Source organism: Lepisma saccharinum, chromosome 22, assembly GCF_977018435.1.
Source record: "Lepisma saccharinum chromosome 22, izLepSacc3.1, whole genome shotgun sequence".
Classification (NCBI taxonomy): domain Eukaryota; kingdom Metazoa; phylum Arthropoda; class Insecta; order Zygentoma; family Lepismatidae; genus Lepisma; species Lepisma saccharinum.
In genome coordinates this window covers 4,170,026-4,191,632 of record NC_139250.1, presented here as the reverse complement: position 1 = coordinate 4,191,632, position 21,607 = coordinate 4,170,026, and the positions used below count along the sequence as shown (strand labels likewise).

The 21,607-nt window shown below is 36.1% G+C and overlaps 2 protein-coding genes across 8 annotated transcripts in view; both read right to left on the bottom strand.

The window, feature by feature from the left end:
• The window catches only part of LOC146004619 (uncharacterized), a 44,046-nt gene that overhangs the window by 13,035 nt on the left and 9,404 nt on the right, over nt 1-21,607 (bottom strand). For 2 of the 7 annotated variants that reach the window (XM_083143498.1, XM_083143497.1), the window contains one exon: nt 17,970-19,625. The exons of the other annotated variants lie outside the window; for them this stretch is intronic. In XM_083143498.1, the coding sequence (XP_082999624.1) occupies nt 18,342-19,331 (990 nt within the window). In that variant the 5' untranslated portion in view covers nt 19,332-19,625 and the 3' untranslated portion in view covers nt 17,970-18,341. Of the gene's footprint in view, nt 1-17,969; nt 19,626-21,607 lie in introns of those variants that run through there. 7 annotated transcript variants of the gene reach the window in all.
• TORIP (Torsin interacting protein) lies at nt 4,881-5,702 on the bottom strand. Its single transcript, XM_083143499.1, has one exon. The coding sequence runs from the start codon at nt 5,624-5,626 to the stop codon at nt 4,985-4,987; it is 642 nt and encodes a 213-aa protein (XP_082999625.1). The 5' UTR covers nt 5,627-5,702; the 3' UTR covers nt 4,881-4,984.

Here is a 21,607-nt window from a genome sequence, read left to right as displayed (position 1 = left end):
CCATCATTGGATTTTGAACCGTCAGTGTATATAAAAATCGACTTAGGCCAGAATTCTTTATAATTTTCATGTTTGCCGTGGTCATCGTAGTGTATCTCTACACGTGATTCAGTAGGAATTGTCAGATGAGTGATTCTATGTGCGTGAAGGTGAGGTGGTAGGCTTCGGGATCAATTAAATAACACTATAAGAAAAAATAACGTGTGGGAATAGAAGTTAAATCCTTTTCGATATTCCACTGTCTTTGAATAGCAAAGATTTTATTGAAAGGGTGGAAATGTCTCACATGTTTTGAGTAGATATTGTACCGTTACTGGTATAATGCTTGTTCATTACTTTCTAGATACATGCTCATGTTAGGACTTGATGACATCAAGCCAAGACAGTACATACAAGGCGTTGAAAAGCTTTGTGTTTGCTCCATGATAAGCAGAGCCAGCATAGTCGAATAGGGCTCTAAAACAGTTTTTATAAAACGACAACATTGTGGAAAAATGACTACCCCACCTTGTGGTCGAGATACAGCATAAAAGATTTATAATTTTTTGTCCTTTCTCTTTTAAATAATTTATGTGTATCTGCCAGTTCAGTTTCCTGTCAAGGAAAGCTCCTAGATATCTGTAAGATTCTACTACCTGGATGTTATGTATTTGTTTGACATTATTTGGGTAACGAGAACAGTTACCTGAATTAAAAATAATGATTTTAGTTTTAGGAAGGGAAATATTTAGCCCTAGATGATGAAGATAATTTTCCAAGGTTGTAATTGTTTTATTTAAGGTTATTATACCTTGGGTTGCATCAAGAGTTTGTTAATAGTAGCATAGATCATCAGCATATTGAATTAATTGATATCCATATGTTTCTAGATAATGAATGTGATGAGTATAAATGTTAAATAAGAGGGGGCTAAGAGGCGATCCTTGTGGTATGCCATTTCGTACCTGCCGAGAACTGTCAATTTTTTCTTCAAAATTAAACAATAAAGATCATTCATGATATAAATTCCAGATTAGCATTGCGATTGAAGTATGAACATTTCAAGTTTCAATTATCTCATCTCTACTGACACATTTTCTTAAAAATTGGTTATCTGCCACAGAATCAAATAGAAACAACAACATTCTTAGGGTAACATTCTTTACTTGAGATTGTGCCACACAGGATTTCAGAACCTAGTTTACATGCTAACTCAGCTCCGCAAGTAAACTATGAAGCTACTTGATAAAATCTACTATTGTTGAATGCTAATGGCCACTTAATTTCTTTGTGGTGGTTCAACAGCCTCTTCTTTCTATTACTTTATGCTATACAATGTATAAACACATTTCTGCAAAACCAGTATTACACATGCAATTTGGCAACAGTTAAAACATGCAAACATGACAAAAATTCTACACTACTTCATACACATTATATTAATGCAAGTAGACCAACATAAAAGCAGGTTTTGGTCCAGTTTCACTTGCAAGTACACCAAAGCAGACATCAGCATAGTAACTTATTTCTTTGTTTCCCACAAACAGAAAACATTTGTAATTGTGACAGCAAGAGTCTTTCAGAAAGTTTCATGAAATAAGAAGCTCTGTCTTTCAATTCTCTTGGTTTGCCTCTTTTACTGTTGTAAACAATGCAGTCCTCCCCTAGACATATCTTCCTGATGATGTATTGCTTCATATTTCAACCATCACGAGGAAACATAGATGCTCTGAGGAGGGGTTAGTAACCCCTTGGAATAGAGCAATACAAATATTGTGCTCCATTCACACCCTTAAAATTTTCTGGGTGCATATAAATTATGTTCCTTGCTACCTGTTGCTTTAATTTTATTCTGATTTTGTGTGTCACTTAGTCACTGACTGAACGTTTCAAATGTGAACTGCATGGTATATAACGAGTCTCAGACATACCCACTTTGACCTCTGATTGGTCCTAAGTGGATGTGTTTCCTTGTTCAAATTCCAGTTTATATTTGACTGACCTACATATAAAGTGATAACTTCAACAAACTCTGAACATAGTTCACAGTAGCTGAAAAGCTAGTGCAACTACACCAAATCAGAAATAGGAAAATTATCACAAAACTAAATTGTAGATTCTTACAAGAGGGAATATGAGATTCCATGTCAAGAAGTTTTAAATCAATATACTGCAGGAGTCTGGAGTGAAAATTATGGACTCGAATCAAAAACTAAGGTCAACTATGTTGAGTGGGCTTCTCATGTTTAATGTGGTGAAATATTTGTTGAATACCTGTAGAGTTGCAAAGGAGTTTGGCTTTTATAAATGCATATTTTTTTCAGATAAAAAGCTGGCTTGGTAAAAAAGCAGAAATTGTGGTTTGCTAATTGCAGCTAACCTATTTTGCTTCCAGTTTCAGTTGTGTGATCAGATGTTTGTAATGCCATATTTTGCAACTAAGTAAATAAAATAATTTGAAATGTGCCTACTCAAAGTGGTTTGAATTCCATTTTAAAACTGTACTTCCAGACCTCATTAGGCTATCTTAGCATAAAATGAACTTAAATTTTTATGTTTGTCCCATATATATATATATATATATATATATATATATATATATATATATATATAGGGTGATTTTTTTAAAACTCATGGTTTTCTTTGTTGTGTAAAACTTGTAAATGAAGCATTATTTCCATGCAGTTTGTGGCAAATGAATAAGGAAGGATGGGAGATTTATTGGAGTATGTATACCGGTTTATATGCATCCCGGGTAATATTGCCCACGCCTCAACAAAAGCAGCAAATATTCACCAGTGTACCTTTCGCGTCTATATGGCCTGGGGGTTTGGATGCAGTGCGGAGGTTTAAGTTTCCTCCTGTAGATAGCACCGTTGTCATTGTCAACAATAACCAGGAAACTGAGCTCTTATATTGTTGTACTGGAAAGTTGTGTGATTTTGCGTAATTGTTGTGCTGAAAAGTTGCATTATTGTGATCAGGACACACAGTAAGGATGGTGCACTTGCAGGAACGTGTGTTTATCGTGAAAAGTTTTTGGAAAACATTCGGTTGTTGCTAGGCAAAGGGCATTTAGAGACAAATTTGCCTCATGTTCTGCCCCAGACAGGAACACAATATTGTCGCTAGTGAAGAAATTGGAAGAAACAGGATCGCTTCTGAGTGAGACAGGGAAGCATCGGATCCTGCGGGCAGGTGTTGTGGAAGATGTCAGTGCTCGACTCTTGAGGTCACCCAAGAAATCTCTCCGTCGTTTGTCACAAGAAATCGGCTATAGCTATTCAACATGTCAAAAAGGCAGCAAAAACTGCGAAACTAAGGGCGTACAAAATTACAGCTGTTCAAGAATTGAAGGATCCAGATTAAGTTAAACGTGTAGATTACTGTAATTGGTTTTTAATGTTTATTGTGCGTAATCCTGATATCCTGAAAATAACGTGGTTTACTGATGAAACCTGGTTTCATCTCTCTGGTTATGTTTATTCTCAGAATACACGGATATGGGCAGCTGAAAATCCACATAGTGTAATCGAAATTCCGTTCCACTCACAGAAAGTTGGGGTATGGTGTGCTGACTCAGCATCACATATAGTGGGTCCAATCTCCTTCAATGAAACAGTGAACACAGAGCGGTACAGGGCAATATTCATGGAATTTGTTGAAAGTTTGGATGACATTGAACTCACAAAGGGTTATTTTCAACAGGTTGGTGCTACATGCCATACATCGCATGACAGTATGGCACTGATTGAAAGTTTCTTTGCGAATAGGGTTATTTCAAAGGGATTGTGGCCTCCGAGGTCTCCAGACTTAACTTCACTTGACTTCTTTCTGTGGGGCTTCCTAAAGGGACATGTGTACACAAACAACCCTACATTCCTGGAAATGTTGAAGCAGAACATTATCATGGAAATTGCGAACATTAGCGCAGAAACACTATGTCAGACAGCCCTTAACATGGAACGGCGTGTTCGACTTTGTTTACAGGAAGGAGGTAAACACTTTCAGCACCTTCTTTAAAGGTGAGATGTTATGTCATCTGTCTGTGCCATAATTTTTATGTTTTATTTATGTTTGAGTGAATACAAAAAAAAAAAGAACTCATTTTCATTAATTCAGTTTAGCAAAAATCCAATACTTCAATGTTATTGTAGGGTACACTGGTGAATATTTTCTGTTTTTGTTGAGGCGTGGGCGATATTACCCGTGATGCATATAAACCGGTAAACATACTCCAATAAATCTCCCATCCTTCCGTATTCATTTGACACAAACCGCATGGAAATAATACTTCATTTACAAATTTTACACAACAAAGAAAAACCATGAGTTTTAAAAAAATCACCCTATTATATATATATATATATGTATGTAAAAAACTTTTGTTTGAAATGTTAGTAATGTGTTGCTCAGAATCCTTGAATTTCTACTTTTAAAAGATTTTATGGAAACTTTACAAAATTGATTATGTGGTGACCTTTTTAAAGTGCTGTGTTTGTCCTGTGCAGGTTCTTTACAACCTTGTAGTTTTTACCTTTCTCAAGGGTTTTTACACCCCTTTTAACACTCGGGTTGTGACCGTTCTCTACAACACAATTTAATTTTTTTTCTTAACGTTCATTTTTTATATGTACTATTTTAATTATGAGTTTTAACCTTCAAATGTTACTGCTAAAGTTGATGTTTAATAACGTCTGTTTCCTCTTTATTATAAGTTGTATTACGTTAACATTAAGGTTTTTAGATAAGGAGTACATTGAAGGGTGCAAAATGGCTGTATGTGCAGATGTTCCCAAAAAGTTTTCCTTCTTCCATTCACACTTCATTAATGAGCACAGTTCATAGAAGCACTAGAAAAACAGGCGATTCCATAATAAAACAAAGTTTATTTGCAGTAATTAAACATGTCATGGTAACACACATCTTTTTCATTTGTATAACAGCACACACACATTTGTAAGAACAGCCTTTAAAATTACTTATAGTCACTGCATACCATTTCTTAAATCACTTCAACCACACTGTCTGTTAACCGCGATATGAGGGACGGATATTCATCTCTATTCAGCTCTCCCTGCCATGCACATTTCAAAATATCTCCAGCAAATTCATTCGAATTAGAATACGTCACGCTAGGTGTTCTTGTGCGCTCCACGAGAAATATGTACATCACTCTCTTAAAAGGTGCTTCAGTAGTGTCACATAAAGCATGTAAAAACCTGAACACTTTACGGATTGGTAAATCTAAGAGGCTTTCAATTAAGGCTACATTGTAGCCTAGATGGAAATGAGAAGATATCTTGTCCCAGAGCTCTTGTGGTTCCTCTTGCACAGACTTTCCTACATCCGCGACAGTGATTGTTACGGGATATTTTGAAGCATCACCAAGGAGCTCTGCAAACAAAACACTTACGTTTCTTGCAAGAGAAATGCTTTTACTTTTGGTTTCTGGGTTATGAATTATTAACAGCACAAAAGGTTTCTCTGGTTCTTCCTTGTAAAGAAGATTTCTCATCCCTGACCTAATTATATTCCAGAATTCTCGTTTCTGGGATGGAAACACTTCCTGTAATCTCTGAATTGATTTTGCCATTTCTTTTTGCCTTAAGCTCCAATTGTTCACTGAACTTGTGGACTCTGCCATGAATATCCAAACTAGAAGGGGGATTAATATAAACCAAAATAATCTGGGTATAATTTCCTGGAATTTTTTACTACTATCTTCTTGCATTTTTTAGCTATCAAAGTGCTTGTAATGAACACTAACTGCCTTGCTGAGTGTTCTCTTGCAATTTATATATTGTCTGTAAGATATCCCGTATCAGCTGACTTTGATGGCAAATTATCTTTTGAAATATCATTGTATCCTTGTTTCGTGGGGGAAATATCTGTCCTCCTTTCCTCGGTCTTGGGGACTTTCTCTGCCACGCCTAACATCTTTACGGAGATTACGCTTCTGCTACAAAAATAGAAAATTCAATCAGACTTCTTGAAAGAGATATTCCTATCTACACATCCAAGTTGATGATGTAGGGGCAATAGGGGGAAATTTTGTTATAAATTATCTTTTGAAATATCATTGTATCCTTGTTTCGTGGGGGAAATATCTGTCCTCCTTTCCTCGGTCTTGGGGACTTTCTCTGCCACGCCTAACATCTTTACGGAGATTACGCTTCTGCTACAAAAATAGAAAATTCAATCAGACTTCTTGAAAGAGATATTCCTATCTACACATCCAAGTTGATGATGTAGGGGCAATAGGGGGAAATTTTGTTATAAATTATATATTTCCTACTGGAAACTGCACAATTTTTTATGAGAAGTTAATTATTTTTTTCAGAAGTGTATATTGTATCTGCCATTGACATAACATCCAAATCATTCATAATTGGGAAAAGAGAGACGCGGTATGATATAAATACGGAGAAACTAGTACTCACTTTATCCACGAAACTGTTTATTTTATCTTTGTTCTATTAATTTCAGTGGCCACTTCCACCATCCAACCACTGCCATGTTCCAACGAGGATGGTGGCAGTGGCCACTGAAATTAATAGAACGAAGAAGAAGAAAACAGTTTTGCAGATAAAGTGAGTACTAGTTTCTCCGTATTTATCCAAATCATGTTGGTCATGGTTCATCAACGAACAATTTTTCTATTTTAAATTCTTCCATAGTTTTTGTATAAGGGCTTCACCTAATTAAGGCTGCCCTGTGAGTGACCTTGTAGAGTGGGTCAGGTGAAAGTAAGTGTGGAGTACACTAGAGGTCAGTATTTCTTGGTTCACTTAACTACTAAGCTTCTGTATTACAAAAACATATTAAGCACATTACAATTAACAAAAGTGGACTAATTTGGGTACAAACACACCAAAATTTTTGTATCACAAGAAAATGTATATTTCTCTTTGCAGATAATGGAAAGGACATATAGTTTATGACTCCATGTATGAACCAAACTCTCTATATTTCCCTCTTGCATGAAAAAAGAACTTCAGAAGAACTGTGGTAGCAATATTTCCTAAGTATGAAAAATTCTTGTGTGTGATTTTCCTCATTTTTCTCAAAATGTGGAAAATAGAATTGATGTAGGACTTTTACTTTCACCGTGCAAGTGTTAACATGTCCATCATGTACAATACTCAATAATTTCCAGTTCTAAAGTTTGTAGACAGAAGTCTAGTTTGTCCAATAAAGCTATTCAAAATGTAATGTAGAATATTGAGTTCGACAAGCAGTATTTAAACTTGCCTGTGGCAGGCATAATCTAGGTGTACATAGAGTCCAAAGTAGGTTTTTACATGCCAAATCACATTTTGCAACAAACCCTGGGGTAATTTGGGTATATTTAAATTTTTGACTGCCATTCGAGTAACAAGCAATCTGCACAACTGGATAGAAACAGTTTAGAAAGTCCTACTGCCAACATGAAATCAAAAACATTAACAAATAATAATTTTGCACAATACTGTGTGCATTTGAACTTTCAAAATAAGTTTTCTTTTTACTCAAACTACCCCGACCCTCCCACTTAACCAAATTGAAATAATTATTTCCAGATTTATCTACATTTATGCATCTTGCTATAAAAATTAACATGAATTGGCATAATTCCAACTCCAGTGAATTTGTATGTAGCATCAAAATATGTTGTAGCAAGATTAGTAATTGTTATTCACAATATAAACTAACAATAAAAAAAAGCTTCATATTTCAAAACCTTAGAATTAAAATATTTTTAAAGCTTTACCATTCCATTAGTAAAATGTAAAGCAAAATTTTTGCAGTTTAGTCCAATTATTATTTTCCAATACAGCAACTCCTAAAACATTATTACATCTTTGATATTGTTTCGAGAAAATGTATGAGGTCTCCCCGCCCCCCTTTCTCTGATAAGATACTGGATAAACTGATTCTTTGCAATCATATGATCAGAGTAAATCCTAGAGGAGTAAATCCATATGTCACTGGTTCAGGACCAACTGTCAAAATATGAAATTAGAATGTACTTATTCTCTGAATTTACAAGTACTTTTCTCGACAGGAACTAAACTATTAATCTCTTTCCCATTGAGTGCCAAATTTCTAGCCGTAATTAATCTCTCTCCCAGTAGACTTCACCTCCACATTATAACAAATTTTAACACCCTATAACAAAGGACTATGGCTGATCAGTTATTGATGTATTGGTTGGAATTTAATGATGTTACTCAAGACACTTCTCCATAGTGTAGGGTATCACAATGCAAAACTTTCACGTAGTCTTAATGTCCTAAAAATTATGCAAAATATGTAGTTTCAAATAATTTTGCATCACAATTGTGTGACTAAACCACAATGAATATTTCAAAATAAAACTCTGATACATTAATATGGTGAAATTCCAATGAAAGAGTTACATATTACAATTAATAAATGTTTAAGTTTTGACAGAAACCCAAAAAGAGTATTCCAATCAGTACTGGTTGAAAGCGGTATTCGCTCAGTCTAACAATGACACAAGAATCTATTTTCTAAACTATTATTAACATTCATTTCATAAGACTTGAAATTAAAGTGAGACTGCTTATATTGTTCCACTTAAAAAAGGTGATTTATGCACTTTTCTAAACACTTTAATTTATTAAAATAACGTTAATATCACCCAGCAGTGATGAAGCAGAAATACCAACATATTGGAAAACATACACTTCACATTAACATATAATGCAAAGTGTAAATTTATGCCCTTAATAAACATTAAAATATAAAACAGAATTGCATACTAAGAACAAAGTGCTATATGTAAGAAGGAACAACATTGTAGGATACCATTGACTAAACAGTAAAAATGAACTCTCATTATATTGACGACAATATAAATGTTAATGATAATATAACAGCACCTTGTTGTAACACTGATAATGTTTTCCTTTTAGTTGCAGTCTTGGGTTCGAAGCAATGCATTCAATGAACAAATCATATCATTCTAATTGCAAGAAACTTTGTGCGTGTGTATACTATGCTACTGTCTCTAACTAGTCCTGCCATAAATACTGTTACAAACTTTGGGCTTGGACTGTACATCCAATACTCGGGCTTATGAACCATGCTTGTGCTGAAGTTCACTCTTGACCATTGTGTGTTCAGCTGTGAAAAAGCAAGCGTGTATCTTCTTGTTCTTAGCATGCAGTGCACGCAAGAAGTTTTTACCACTCTAAGGTTCATCATAAGATGGGGAAAGACATTTTGAACCTGACTGTCCAAGTCGCATGAATTTCCGTTGCCTAAAGCCGGAGTTATCGTTCCTTGAAGAAACACGGAAAATATCACATCTCAACACACACACACACAATAAATAACCCTTTCATTTTCCTTCCGTATGTTTTTCGATTGCCACAATGTTGACACAGCTGAGTTGTTGTGTCAAGGGAAAACGATGGGTGTTAAATTCATCTGGATATACACAATGACCCTCCATTGTGGTAGGCGTTCTTGAACATTGCGAGTATGGGTCAGTTTGAGCTCAGTGTTTTTGTAGCAAGCGTGGTGTAAAATTATTCGCTTATCGTTCACTCGTGCGCCACAAAGAACAGTTGCGAGAAGATTAAATACAGCCCTCTCGTGCAATAGTGTCTCTTCAGTGTGTTATTATTTTCTTTTTAAATAATGTCACCCTCGAAACCTAGCACCGGTAGTACAGGAAGAAAGGGTAAAATAATACATTCGCAAGAGAGAAATATTATTTTTAAGGTGTATTCATATTTCAAGGAATTGGCATTGGAAGAATTGCATGCGAAAACAGTGTTTTCACCTAGTAGACACAATACGGCTAAAGCGTGTGGTGTAAGTTTTCATATTGTGTCTTGTATTGTAAAACAAGATAAAACATATACCACAGAAATCGGTGATCACCTATTCAAATCTCCTGTGAAACATGCTAGAAAAAAGAAACGAGAGCGATGATGATGATCTGGCAGTTCCTCTACAATATATACCTTCAAGCATCTTTCAGGTATGGGTTTCTCTTGTATGCTGCAGTGATATATTATAATCCTGTGTAGAAATATTCACTATATTTTTTCACTGTACTCATATATACTGTGCCTGCATTATCAAAATAATTTTCTGTCTTTCCCTTGCGCTAGCAGTTAGTTTGGCAACAGCACAGTAGCACTGGCTGTGTATTGGTTCAACTCATGTTCCTTCTAAAAGCGTACGTGGTTTAATTTGTTTATTTGAAGCTGTAAAAATACATAATAGATATATTCTTTGTCCCCACTGAAATTTTGTTTGAAATCATCATTGCAAAATGCTACTACACAACAACTTTAATGCACATGTGCCAACATATAAGTTATGCCTCATGAGTGAGATGTTGAAGAGAACTGACGTGCTTTCGCGTTGCTCGTGGTCCGCGGGGTGCTAAGCCGAGTGTCGCCAGGATGGGAGTGTGCCTAGCCATCTACCGGGCGAGAATTGGGATCTTTTGTTTGGGCTATTCCAAGACCTCTGGTGTGGGACTGACAACCTCCAAATGTTTCTATGCATATGGAGCAATAGTGTTTACGTTATTAGTTATCGGTGATGTGGAAAAAAAAAACCTGGCCCCCCCGATGTTAGAACAAGTGGAAATCAGTGAAATTCGTGAACTGTTGAAACAATTGCAGTGCTCCAATGAATCGATCATTAAGGAAGTGAGGCAACTGAACGACAGATTTACACATTTGTTGGATAGGGTTTCGGTCATGGAGAGCGATGTAAACAAACTTGTGTACGAAGTAAGCGAGTTACAAGGTTACTGCAACTGGCTTGAGAATCGTCTGGATGACCAAGAGAACACTAGTAGGCATGAGAACCTGGTGTTTTTTGGCATCCCCCAGGAGGATGGCAAGGAAGATTGGGAGAGGATGGAGGGGAAAGTGAAAGATCTCATTGAAATGAAATTGCAAGTGTATTTAGGTGAGGATGACATTCAACGTTGTCATAGAATAAAAACACGTTCAGAGAAAGGACCCCCCCCCCCCCCTGATTGTCTGCAGATTTCTTCACTACAATAAGAAGGATGAAGTTCTAAGAAATAAACACAGATTGAAAGGTTCTAGAGTGTTTGTGGAAGAAGATTTCTTGTTCAGTGTGAGGAAGAAATACCAACTGCTGCTCCTGTTCATGAACAACGCTCGAAGGAAAGGTCATCGATCCCACCTGAGTTTCAGACATCTCATTATTGACGGTCGCAAATATATACTACAAGACCTGCAGGATTGTCCGGGCACCCAGAATGCTGACGACAACACCACCCCCAAGGTCATCCTGTGGCTGGACAATGTCAGAACCCTCCCCTCCCTCACCCCAGGGATCCCAGAGGACAAGGAAGAGTAGGGCTGAGGGACCGTCAACTTCCTTGAGGACCCTCACGTAGCCACGCCCATAGTCTGCAACATCCAGATAAGTTGACGCCAAGTGTGTCCGTGTGGCTGGGAGATCCCCCTTGATTCAGGAATGCAAGGAAAGCAACCCTGTTGCCTGTGACTCAGTAAATTGCAATCCAAAACGAAACACCTTTGCTCAGTTAAACTTTCACAATGACAATAGCAAACACTTTAATATTGCATATCAGAACGTACGAGGGCTAGGAACGAAAATAAAACAGTTTTAAAAACAAAACAGTTTCACCTAAGTGTATTATCCAATGATTACGATGCGTTGGCATGTTCCGAGACTTGGTTAATGTCTGCGGATGCTAACGAGGAACTCTTTGATGACAGATGCGTCGTATACAGGACCTGATCTCCTCGGGGAAAACCAAAGGTGGAGGTGTCCTGCTGGGTGTTTGACGGAAATTCCAAGCCTCCAAAATAGACTGCAATCTTGAGGACCCTACTGTTGAATGTTTAATTGTTAAAGTTAAAAAGGATGATGAAACTAACTTGAATATGTGTGTAGTATATGTCCCGCCTGATTCCCCATCTAAAACATACGATACACTGTTTGATCACATAACCTCGCAATGTATGACTGGGTGTCGATTACTTCTGACAGGCGACTTTAATATTCCAGAAATCGTCAGCTCACTTCCAGATTTACTAAATTCAGGAAACACGTATCTACATTTGTAAAATTTCCTCGAATTCCATTCATTAAAAAACTGTAACGATGTTTTAAACACTTATGGCTAAATGTTAAGACTTAATCATAATCAATTTGAACTATGTATCTGTTGAAATGAATGAGTTTCCGATAGTACCTGAAGATAAGCATCACCTTGCACTAATGCTTTGTCCTTCTCACCCTCAACCACGCAAAATCAAACCCGAGGCAAGACAAAAACGATATAATTTCCAAAAGGCTGATTTTTTAAAACTATTCAAAGAATTTCAAGTTGTAAACTGGGATGTATTAAGAAATTATAAAGATATAAATGATGCGGTCCATACATTCTATGGCATTTTAAACTCGGTATTTGATAAATGCGTCCCCTACACGAACGTGACTATATCTATGCTGGTTCACCTGGGAAATAAAAAAGATATAGCTCTTAAAGCTACGCATCATCGGAAATGGAAAAGACAGATCGGGGATGCAGTCTTTCATGAAGCTAAATTTAAAGAATTGCGGAAGAACGTTAAAAAATGCATCTCCAAGGCGTACGATGAATACCTGCTAAACTTTGAATTAGGTATACAATACGATCCCAAAAGATTTTTGTCCTTTGTAAAAAAAACAAAAGAAAGAAAACACCTACCCACCCCACCACCTACCAAAATAAATCTCTGCGAAGCGGAAGAGAGATTGCGGATGCATTTGCTAGTCAGTCTATAGCGATGACAAATCAAGCTACAAAACATTCCCCCTGGATAACACTAACGAACTATTGAACATGATCCATATTGGTGAAATTTGCCTAAATGACGTGGAAGATGCAATAAAATCACTAAAACCGAAAAGATGTGTTGGTCGTGACAAAAGGATGCTCGGAAAGCCTTAAGTACCCGCTACACATCTTATTCAACCTTTCACTCTCCACATGTGTTTTCCCGGAAATATGGAAGTTTTCTGAGGTGTGTCCCATCCCAAAGACCTCAGACAAAGCTGATATCAACAACTATAGGTCAGTCGCTCTTATTTCAACTCCAGCAAAACTCTTCGAACAAACCGTATGTAAATACATTTCCAGGCACCTTCATCCGGTACTGTCCCCCTCACCAGCATGGATTCATACCTAAACGGTCCATTGTAACAAATTTATTGGAAATCTCCGACAATATAACCTTGATGCTGGACAGGAAAGGGCAAGTTGATGTAATTTATACTGATTTTTCAAAGGCTTGTTGACCATGAGCTTCACCATCTTAACCTCTCAACCTGTGTTTTAAAACTTATCTCCTCCTACCTGAAAGACCGAAAACAGTATGTTAGATATGATAATAGCATGTCTACTGTATTTCAGACCTCCTCGGGTGTCCCGCGAGGATTGAACCTTGTACTACTGCTATTTCATGTGATTGTTAACGATCTCCCAGAATGCCTGCTACATTCCAAGAAACTCCTGTACGCGGATGACCTGAAAATATTTAAGTCTATAACGAACGATAATGATACCTTGGAACTGTAAAAAGACATTGAAAATCTTGCAGAATGGTGCGCTCAAAACAAACTAATACTAAATTTTAACAAATGCAAAATTATGACTTTCACTCGAAAGAAACAACCCTACACGCACACTTAAACAATCTGTGGTCACACGTTAGACAAGAATTTCAAGTTATAAAGATCTTGGTGTTCAGTTTGAAGAAAATAACAGTTTCCGAAAGCACATCGACCGCATTGTACCAGAAGGGTACCGAAACCTTGGGTTTATAATGAGAATGGGAAATGACTTTAAGAAGTCAGAAACATTCCAAATGCTACACAATACAATACCTACGGAAGGTCGAAATTGGAATACGCGTCTATCGTCTGGTCCCCACAAAACCTAAATGAAACCAGCAGAATAGAGAACGTTCAAAACAAGTTCATTTGATTCCTAAGACTGAAAAAATACGACGTTTACCCCAAATATACTCCTTATCATACCCTAAAAAAATACTTCAATGTACAATCCCTAGGCGATAGTTACTATTCTTACATAAACTTTTAAACAACTCATTACACTTCTCTCAGAAATCCTTTTTTATGTACCATATAATAAGGTAAGACCACGGAAAGAGCTGTTTCAAGTACCGAGAACTCAAACAAAGTCAGCTAATGTGGCACCCACTCGGAGAATGTGTAGGTTATATAATGAAATTGCAAAGACATATGATAAGATAGACAGACATCTTCCTAAGTTTTCGAAGGTTCAGAAGGGAGACTGAAACTTACTTCCAACACCAGACTTAACTTTGTTTAGTAGTTCGGTCTCTTTATGTACAGGCGAAAGAGTCCATCCTATTTTTTTCTTTTTGTGTTATTTACTAATTACTATCATTACATCTATATATATGTAAGGTGTAACTCATATGTTTTTCCTTGGTTATTTTCTTGGTTATCATGTGTAAGTTCTAACCCAAACTGTCAGGTTAATACTTTATACTTCTTTCTCATATCTAATCTTATATTAATTTTTATATTACTGTAACACATATTATCATAGTATTGTACCTTATGAATTCTGCTGGCTGCATATTGTGTGTACCAAACAGTGTTATAATACAAGACACTGAAGTGGGCATTTGCCTGTAGTGTCATGTCTTTAAATAAATAAATAAATAGTGTGAGAGTGTAGTAATGGATTCCACCTTAATAATGAAACTACATAATTTTAGAACAGTACTTTACAAATACAGTGTAAATAATTTTTATATACAATAAAAAAAGTAATTGCAATGTGATTCTGACAACTTTGCCTGATACTCATGCATTAGAAATCTACTTCATTACACATTTTCCAAGCATGCAATGATGAATGCAAGGTTAAGCAGCGTACCTGTTACTAGATAAAGGAATTAAAATAGAAGAAAAAAAAAAGGAAGAAATATCTAGGCTGTTTTGAGGGGAAAAAGCACTTAAGTCAAAATATCCAGTTCTACAGCAGACCAATATTTATGCTCATTCTCTTACTAGCAAACATTACAGGAATGATATCAAAGTTGTATCATCACTGTTCAGAATCTTTACACATGCCAAAAATAAAAGTATACTTATAATATTTTCATTAATTGATATAGTGACACTTAAATGAAAACAACAGAAAATTGCAGTTTGTGACTTATGTGCCTTTTCCTCAACACCCTAGATGTGTCTTCTAGCATGCACACACTTCTATTTACAAAAGGAAAAAATACACACACTGTAACTCCATATTAACCCATTAGTGCCCAGCGTCCCTTTAAAAGGACGTTAGAATAAAACTGAAAATTTCTACACCGATTGTTATGTTGATTGTTTTTTGGTATGATTGCATTGTCAGAACAATGGTTTCTTTAGTCCATTGTTCGCTTTTGTTATTCATTCCAGTTTTTGTGTTTTACATGCAGTTGAAGTCTAGAATTCTGCAATATGGCAGCTATGGGGCGATATGGGTAAGTAATTTATGAATATTTAATAGTTTTAATTATTTTTCTAAAATATTTTTTACGTCTAATGACAGTAAAATGGATCATCCGTTAACTAAAATCATGGAAGTGAAAAAGTTTTTAACACTGTCAATACAACAACAACAACAATTTAGGTGTCCCTTTAAAGGGACGCTGGGCATTGACCCAGTAAAAAACCTTTATTTTCTCTTTTTGCAGATGAATAAAAGTGAGGGCAGAACATAGCCATAAATTCAATTCTGATTTAAATTATGACAGAAAAAGAACAATAATTTAAAGAGGTTTACTTAACAAAACGTTTAGTAGTAGCTACATATTTTGCGCATGCGCATATCTACATAATAGATGTACCTAATTCTCTCAATATTTTTCTTTACTTTGTAGCTCAGTAGCAGAAATCCTGCAAATTCTGGAGGAAGAAGAACAGTGTGATGGTGGTTTAGATATTTTCAAGGAGCCCACAGAAGAGTCTGGTGGAGTGACAGATGCAGATTCCGATGATTCGAATGACGAGTGCAAGGAAAATCCCAACCACTTTCCTCGTCAAACACTTATTGCAAAATGTGAAGTAAGGATTCGTAAGGAATATTGTGACAGTGTGCAACCTGAGGAATGTGATACTGATAATGTAAGAAATGATACTACACTTAACGTATCAAAAAAAGGAAAACTTTTCCTCACCCCAAATGGATGAATTCAAAAGAGACAAATGCCGGAAATAAATGTCAAAGAGTTGTCAACACCAAAGTTTTCTGAAAATCATATAAAAACTTCTGTTGAATACTTCCAGTTGCTTTTTGCCAGTGAAATGATGGACCTGATTATTTCACAAACTAATTTGTACTCCTCACAAAAAAATGAGCAGCTGTCTGTAACAAACTTCTGTCAAAATCTATGAGGAGAAACAGATTTGACGATATAATCAAGAATTTTCATTTGGCTGATAATTGCATGCTAGATTCAAATGATCGTCTCTATAAGCTACGCCCATTCCTTACCATGCTGCAGGAACGGTTTCTGAGAAACAATACCCTCGATAAGAATATTTCTATTGACGAAAGTATGATACCATATTATGGTCGTCATTATGCTAAGCAGGTTATACGAGGAAAGCCAATAAATTTCGGACACAAGATTTGGGCTTTGTGTTCGTCTGATGGTAACATGTATGCAATTGATGTTTACATGAAGAAATCTGAAGATGCATCTCTGGAATTTGGTCTGGCAGGTGATGTTGTCTTAGGGTTGGTGGACCAAGCTTCAGTACCAGGTTATAATGGACATATATTATACTTCGATAATTACTTCACTTCGTACCACGTATTGGCACATCTTCAAGAGGGAGGATACCAAGCCATGGGAACAATACATGACAATGGGACTTCACTTTGTCCATTGACAAAGCAAGGAAAAACCAGAGGAAGCTATGAATGCATGTCCAGTGGAAGGGTGGTTATTGTCTGATGGCTAGACAATAATGTTCCTAATATAGCTGCTAACTTTGGAAAGGTAGAGGAAGGCACTGTATCAAGGTGGTCACGTACTGAAAATAGCGCATTCAAATATCTCGCCCCAGCCCTTTCAAACTCTACAATAATGGCATGCGAGGTGTTGATCAAATGGATCAGCAAGTTGCAGCTTACAGAAAAAGACTCCGTTAAAGGAAATGCTGGTGGCGAATTTTCGTGTATTTTTTTATGTAGCTGTGGTTAACTGCTGGTACCTAAAGAAGAAAGTAACTGGATCAAATGAAAGTTTGTTCCAGTTTCGCCGAGGGCTGGCCATTACTTTACTGAAACAGTATGGTTGTCCCTCTGGACAAGACAGGAGATCTGCAACACCTCAACAAAATGGTCGCTTTGATGGACTGAATCACTGGATCGTCAAAGGTGCAACTCAAAGAAAATGTCAACTGTGTGGGAAGAAATCGTAATATAAATGTGAAAATGTGATATTGGACTCCATGCTGAATGCTTCAAGAAGTATCATCACAAGTTATAACAAAACACAAAGAAATCACAATAATCTGTGAAATGGAGTAAAATTTGATTTCATTATATAAGAATGATGAGAGTATCATTAGCCTATATCTATTCTGAGTAGCAAGGAGCAATGAAAAATACTGCATATGTCTTGTTTTTTAAAAAATGGTATTGAAAAAATGCCGAGAGTACTCTTAAAATAATTTCTTATATATAATGTATGTACGTGAATGCAGTACAAAAAGTTATCACTTTTTTCTACATTGTGAATCTGCTTTCAAGTGTAACAAAAATACGTAGGTTGATATGATATTCTGTTCAAATATATTTTATGAAAAGTTTTTAGACATGTATAGAGTAGAAACAGCAGTCCATGTTGTATGTAAAACAATTATTGTGATGTTCCAAGTCTAGGAAAGAATAAAAAAAATGATGGAAAAAGAAATACAGACTTTCTTGAAAAACATGACAGTTATCTAAGGTGAGTGCCCATTATATATAGACAATGATTGGCAACTTGGGATCAAATATCAGTTGTTGGGTCGATTTATACACAAACAAACACAAATTACTAATAAGATTAAAATCTCATGAAAAAATCAACTTTGGGCACTAGTGGGTTAATATGAACAGGTTCATTACACAAATATAAACATTTTGTTTGTTGGAGCTGTTGAACAGAGTTCTATTTAACTTTCCCATTTTTCTTTTTAATTTATAAAGAGTAGTTCTACAAATTCAGTTTACTACAGATCTTTCAAATAATAAGAAATAAGCATTAAGCATCATAAAATTCTAGCACTGAAAATTGAATATAAATCTATGTACAAGACTTTAACAAAGTATCATCATCCTCCGGTGAAATTATTACTACATTGTTGGTTACACGTGAGATTATTGAGAAGTATGTATCCTTCTTAAGATTTGCTTGCCATAATTTCTCAAGCACTGATTCAGCAATTCTATCTGGTCTATCCTCCCACGACAGATCCTCATCCCAAATGCCTGAGCAATCAAGCAGTAACAGATAAACCGCTCTTTTGAAGGGCGCGTAAAAATTATCACACAAGCCATGGAAGAGAATGGCAAACTCTCTGATTATGCTTTGAAAGTTACGAACCACCAGCGAGTAGTGGCGAGATTCGAAATGAGTCCAAATGCCGGAATAAACATCTTTCACGGATTCTGTCGTGTCAATATTTGCATCAATTGTAAGGGGGTCGGGACTGGTATCGTTCATAACGTCTGAAAACTGGTATGCAACGCTTTCAGCTATGCATAAACTAGTGGACGGAGATTCTTTGTGCAAAAACAACAGAACCGACGGCTGAGCAGGTTCCTCAACAAGTACAGAATTAACTGCCGAAACAACATTGATCCACAATGCCTTTCGTTGAAGTGGAAAATTTTCCTGAAGCTGCTTGATGCGTTTCCGGAATCTTCTCTGCTCGTACGGCCAATCTACTTTCTTACACGCTTTTGTTTTCTTATCAAAATCAACAAATCGAGGACAAGCTGGGTGCAGATCCTGTCCAAATATCCTCACCATCTTATGCTTCGAATCCCTCATGAAGGACTTTTCTAGTGGTATTAACTGTACTTCACCATTTAAAAGAATACTGCACTGCTTTTCTTCAGAATGCCTCCTGAAATCATCTTGCAGTCGAAAGTATTCTCCATGCATATTGGACAATACAACTGAATGTAAGTTACCAGTACTTGATTTCCCTAATACAACCACGCCACTAGTCAACATTGCAAAATACATCAAGAGAGAAAATAATTTACTATATGTTCTAAAGAAGGTCATCACAACTTATTTTTCTATATGCTGTGAAGAAATTTGTACAACAAAATTATACAGAAATAAAATAAGTTTTCTGATCATCAGAATACAAAACACACTTTCTTACACTGATTATAATAATTTGACTTCAGATCTGTGTTTGTCACTTCCGTATTCATTTTAATCACTGCACAAAGAACAAGCAAGCACCCAGTAAGAGTACACTTGATTTTACTTCTCACAATTAAAAAAAAATCACTACACTTTGCACTAACATATACATCACTGTTGGAACAGGTGCAACTGAGAACAACTTGCCTGCAAAAATACGGAAATGCTATATTTAGTATGTCATTGGTGAACTTTGTGATTATTATTACTAGCTATTCTTGAAAAACTTCTATTGCACTTGCTTTTGTATTTATATTTAGTGATGCATTTCTACCACTTTTCATGATGAGGATGAGTGATCATTAGATAAAAACTGATGAACGGAATTCACAAATAACACCCAGGATTCTAACTTTCAACGTTGACCACTTAATGTACTCGACCACAGAGCTGGTACCGCTTTACATACATTGGGAGTTGATTGGTTGTATACGATATGTGAAGGTGACATGTTTTTTAAGGCTTAACACTACCATGCTCTTCCATGTAGGTTATTTTGAAAGAAAAGAAAATCTTTTACTTGGTTTATTCCAACAAAATAAAAACTTACATCTTTCCCCTCCTCGCCATGCCCCATTCCCATAGCCATCTTTCTTGGGAGTTAATGTAGCCAAATGATGTGCAACTACGTGTATTGCAAGATTTCATAATTATATATCACCAAACTGAAGTACTTTTATCAGAAAATGCATTGTCCGTCCTATCTTTCAGATAAGTCAGCACAGGCACAAAGCTATCTTTCAAGTACTAATAACAGCATATGCATGGAATTGCATACGTGTCAAGAGTACAATTACCCCCACCCTAAAAGATAAGAGTACCCTTTGTACTTGTACACTAACACAAAGATAAGCATATAGCTCTGTCTGTTTCTGCATTACAATGCACAGTGTACTTACACAGAATTGAATTCCAATGCAGATAATTAGCTGAGCTCCATTTGGTTTCTTCCATTTCCTGTTTCACATTATATCATCTGTGTTTAAGCATTTTAAGGTCACAGAAAATGATTTTTATTAAAGGTTTAACCTATAAAAGAGTTTGGCAAACTTTGTCTTCAGTCTAATTTATGCTCATAAAGGCTACGAAGATTTGGACCTAACAGTTTAAAAGTGAATTTGAAAAAGTGAAATATGCCCACACCAACAATGAACCCCAGAAACCCTGGTTACAAGGTGTGTTTTATACAGCGTATGTTGATACACTTGTAGGTTTAATTATATCTTCTGCAAATATGCTGCATAAAGAAACAAACTGCCAGAGTACTAAACGAGGTGAGTGTACATATCAGTATTCTGTGCAAATATATCCAGTGCGAGACAAAACAGAGCGTATCTTTGTTTAAAACTATGCATTCTCAGAAAAACACATTCATGTGAAGCACTTGGAAAACACACACACACACACACTGCTCTTTCTTATTGGCCATTTTATGTTTCCACATACATACTCCCTCCCTTCTTTAGTCATTTGTTTTTATCCTAATATCCATCATGCCATTTTAATTCATACATGTACAAAACAATGTTGAATATAATTTAATGACTGCTTTTGACAACAACCGAGTTTTAGGTCTGACTTCCATATGCTAGATATTTTTAGCAAAATGTATTGGAGGATGAAGAAAGCACTTAAAACTTTGGTATTGAGTGTGCAATGTTTGGAGTTTGGAGAATGTCAATTACCGGTAGTTAATTCTAAGTTACACAAATCATGTTCACATTTTGTGCAGAAAAGTAGGTTGCACTTGTAAATATTAGCTGATGGATGTGTTTTGCTTATAAGAAATGTTTTATTAAAGAAGGAATTTTTTTTAAAAAAAAAGGTAGGGGGGAAAGGCAGCCTACCCTACCTAACCTTCTCATGTAGGTATTTTCACACAAGTAACACACATCTACGAAATCTGTAAAATTCTGCACATCAGATGTGAACATGCCTGCACAGATGGCAGTATTAGTTCATCAACATATGGGATATAAATCTTATGCTGCAAGAAAGGCACAGTATGTATTAATTGTGCCTACACAATATACATGTAGCAAATTAATATGCCGTTGCACAGCTCATGTGTAGTGAAGAGACTAGACTGGCAACCAGCCAATCAAAGTTTGGCAATAAATAAGAACAAG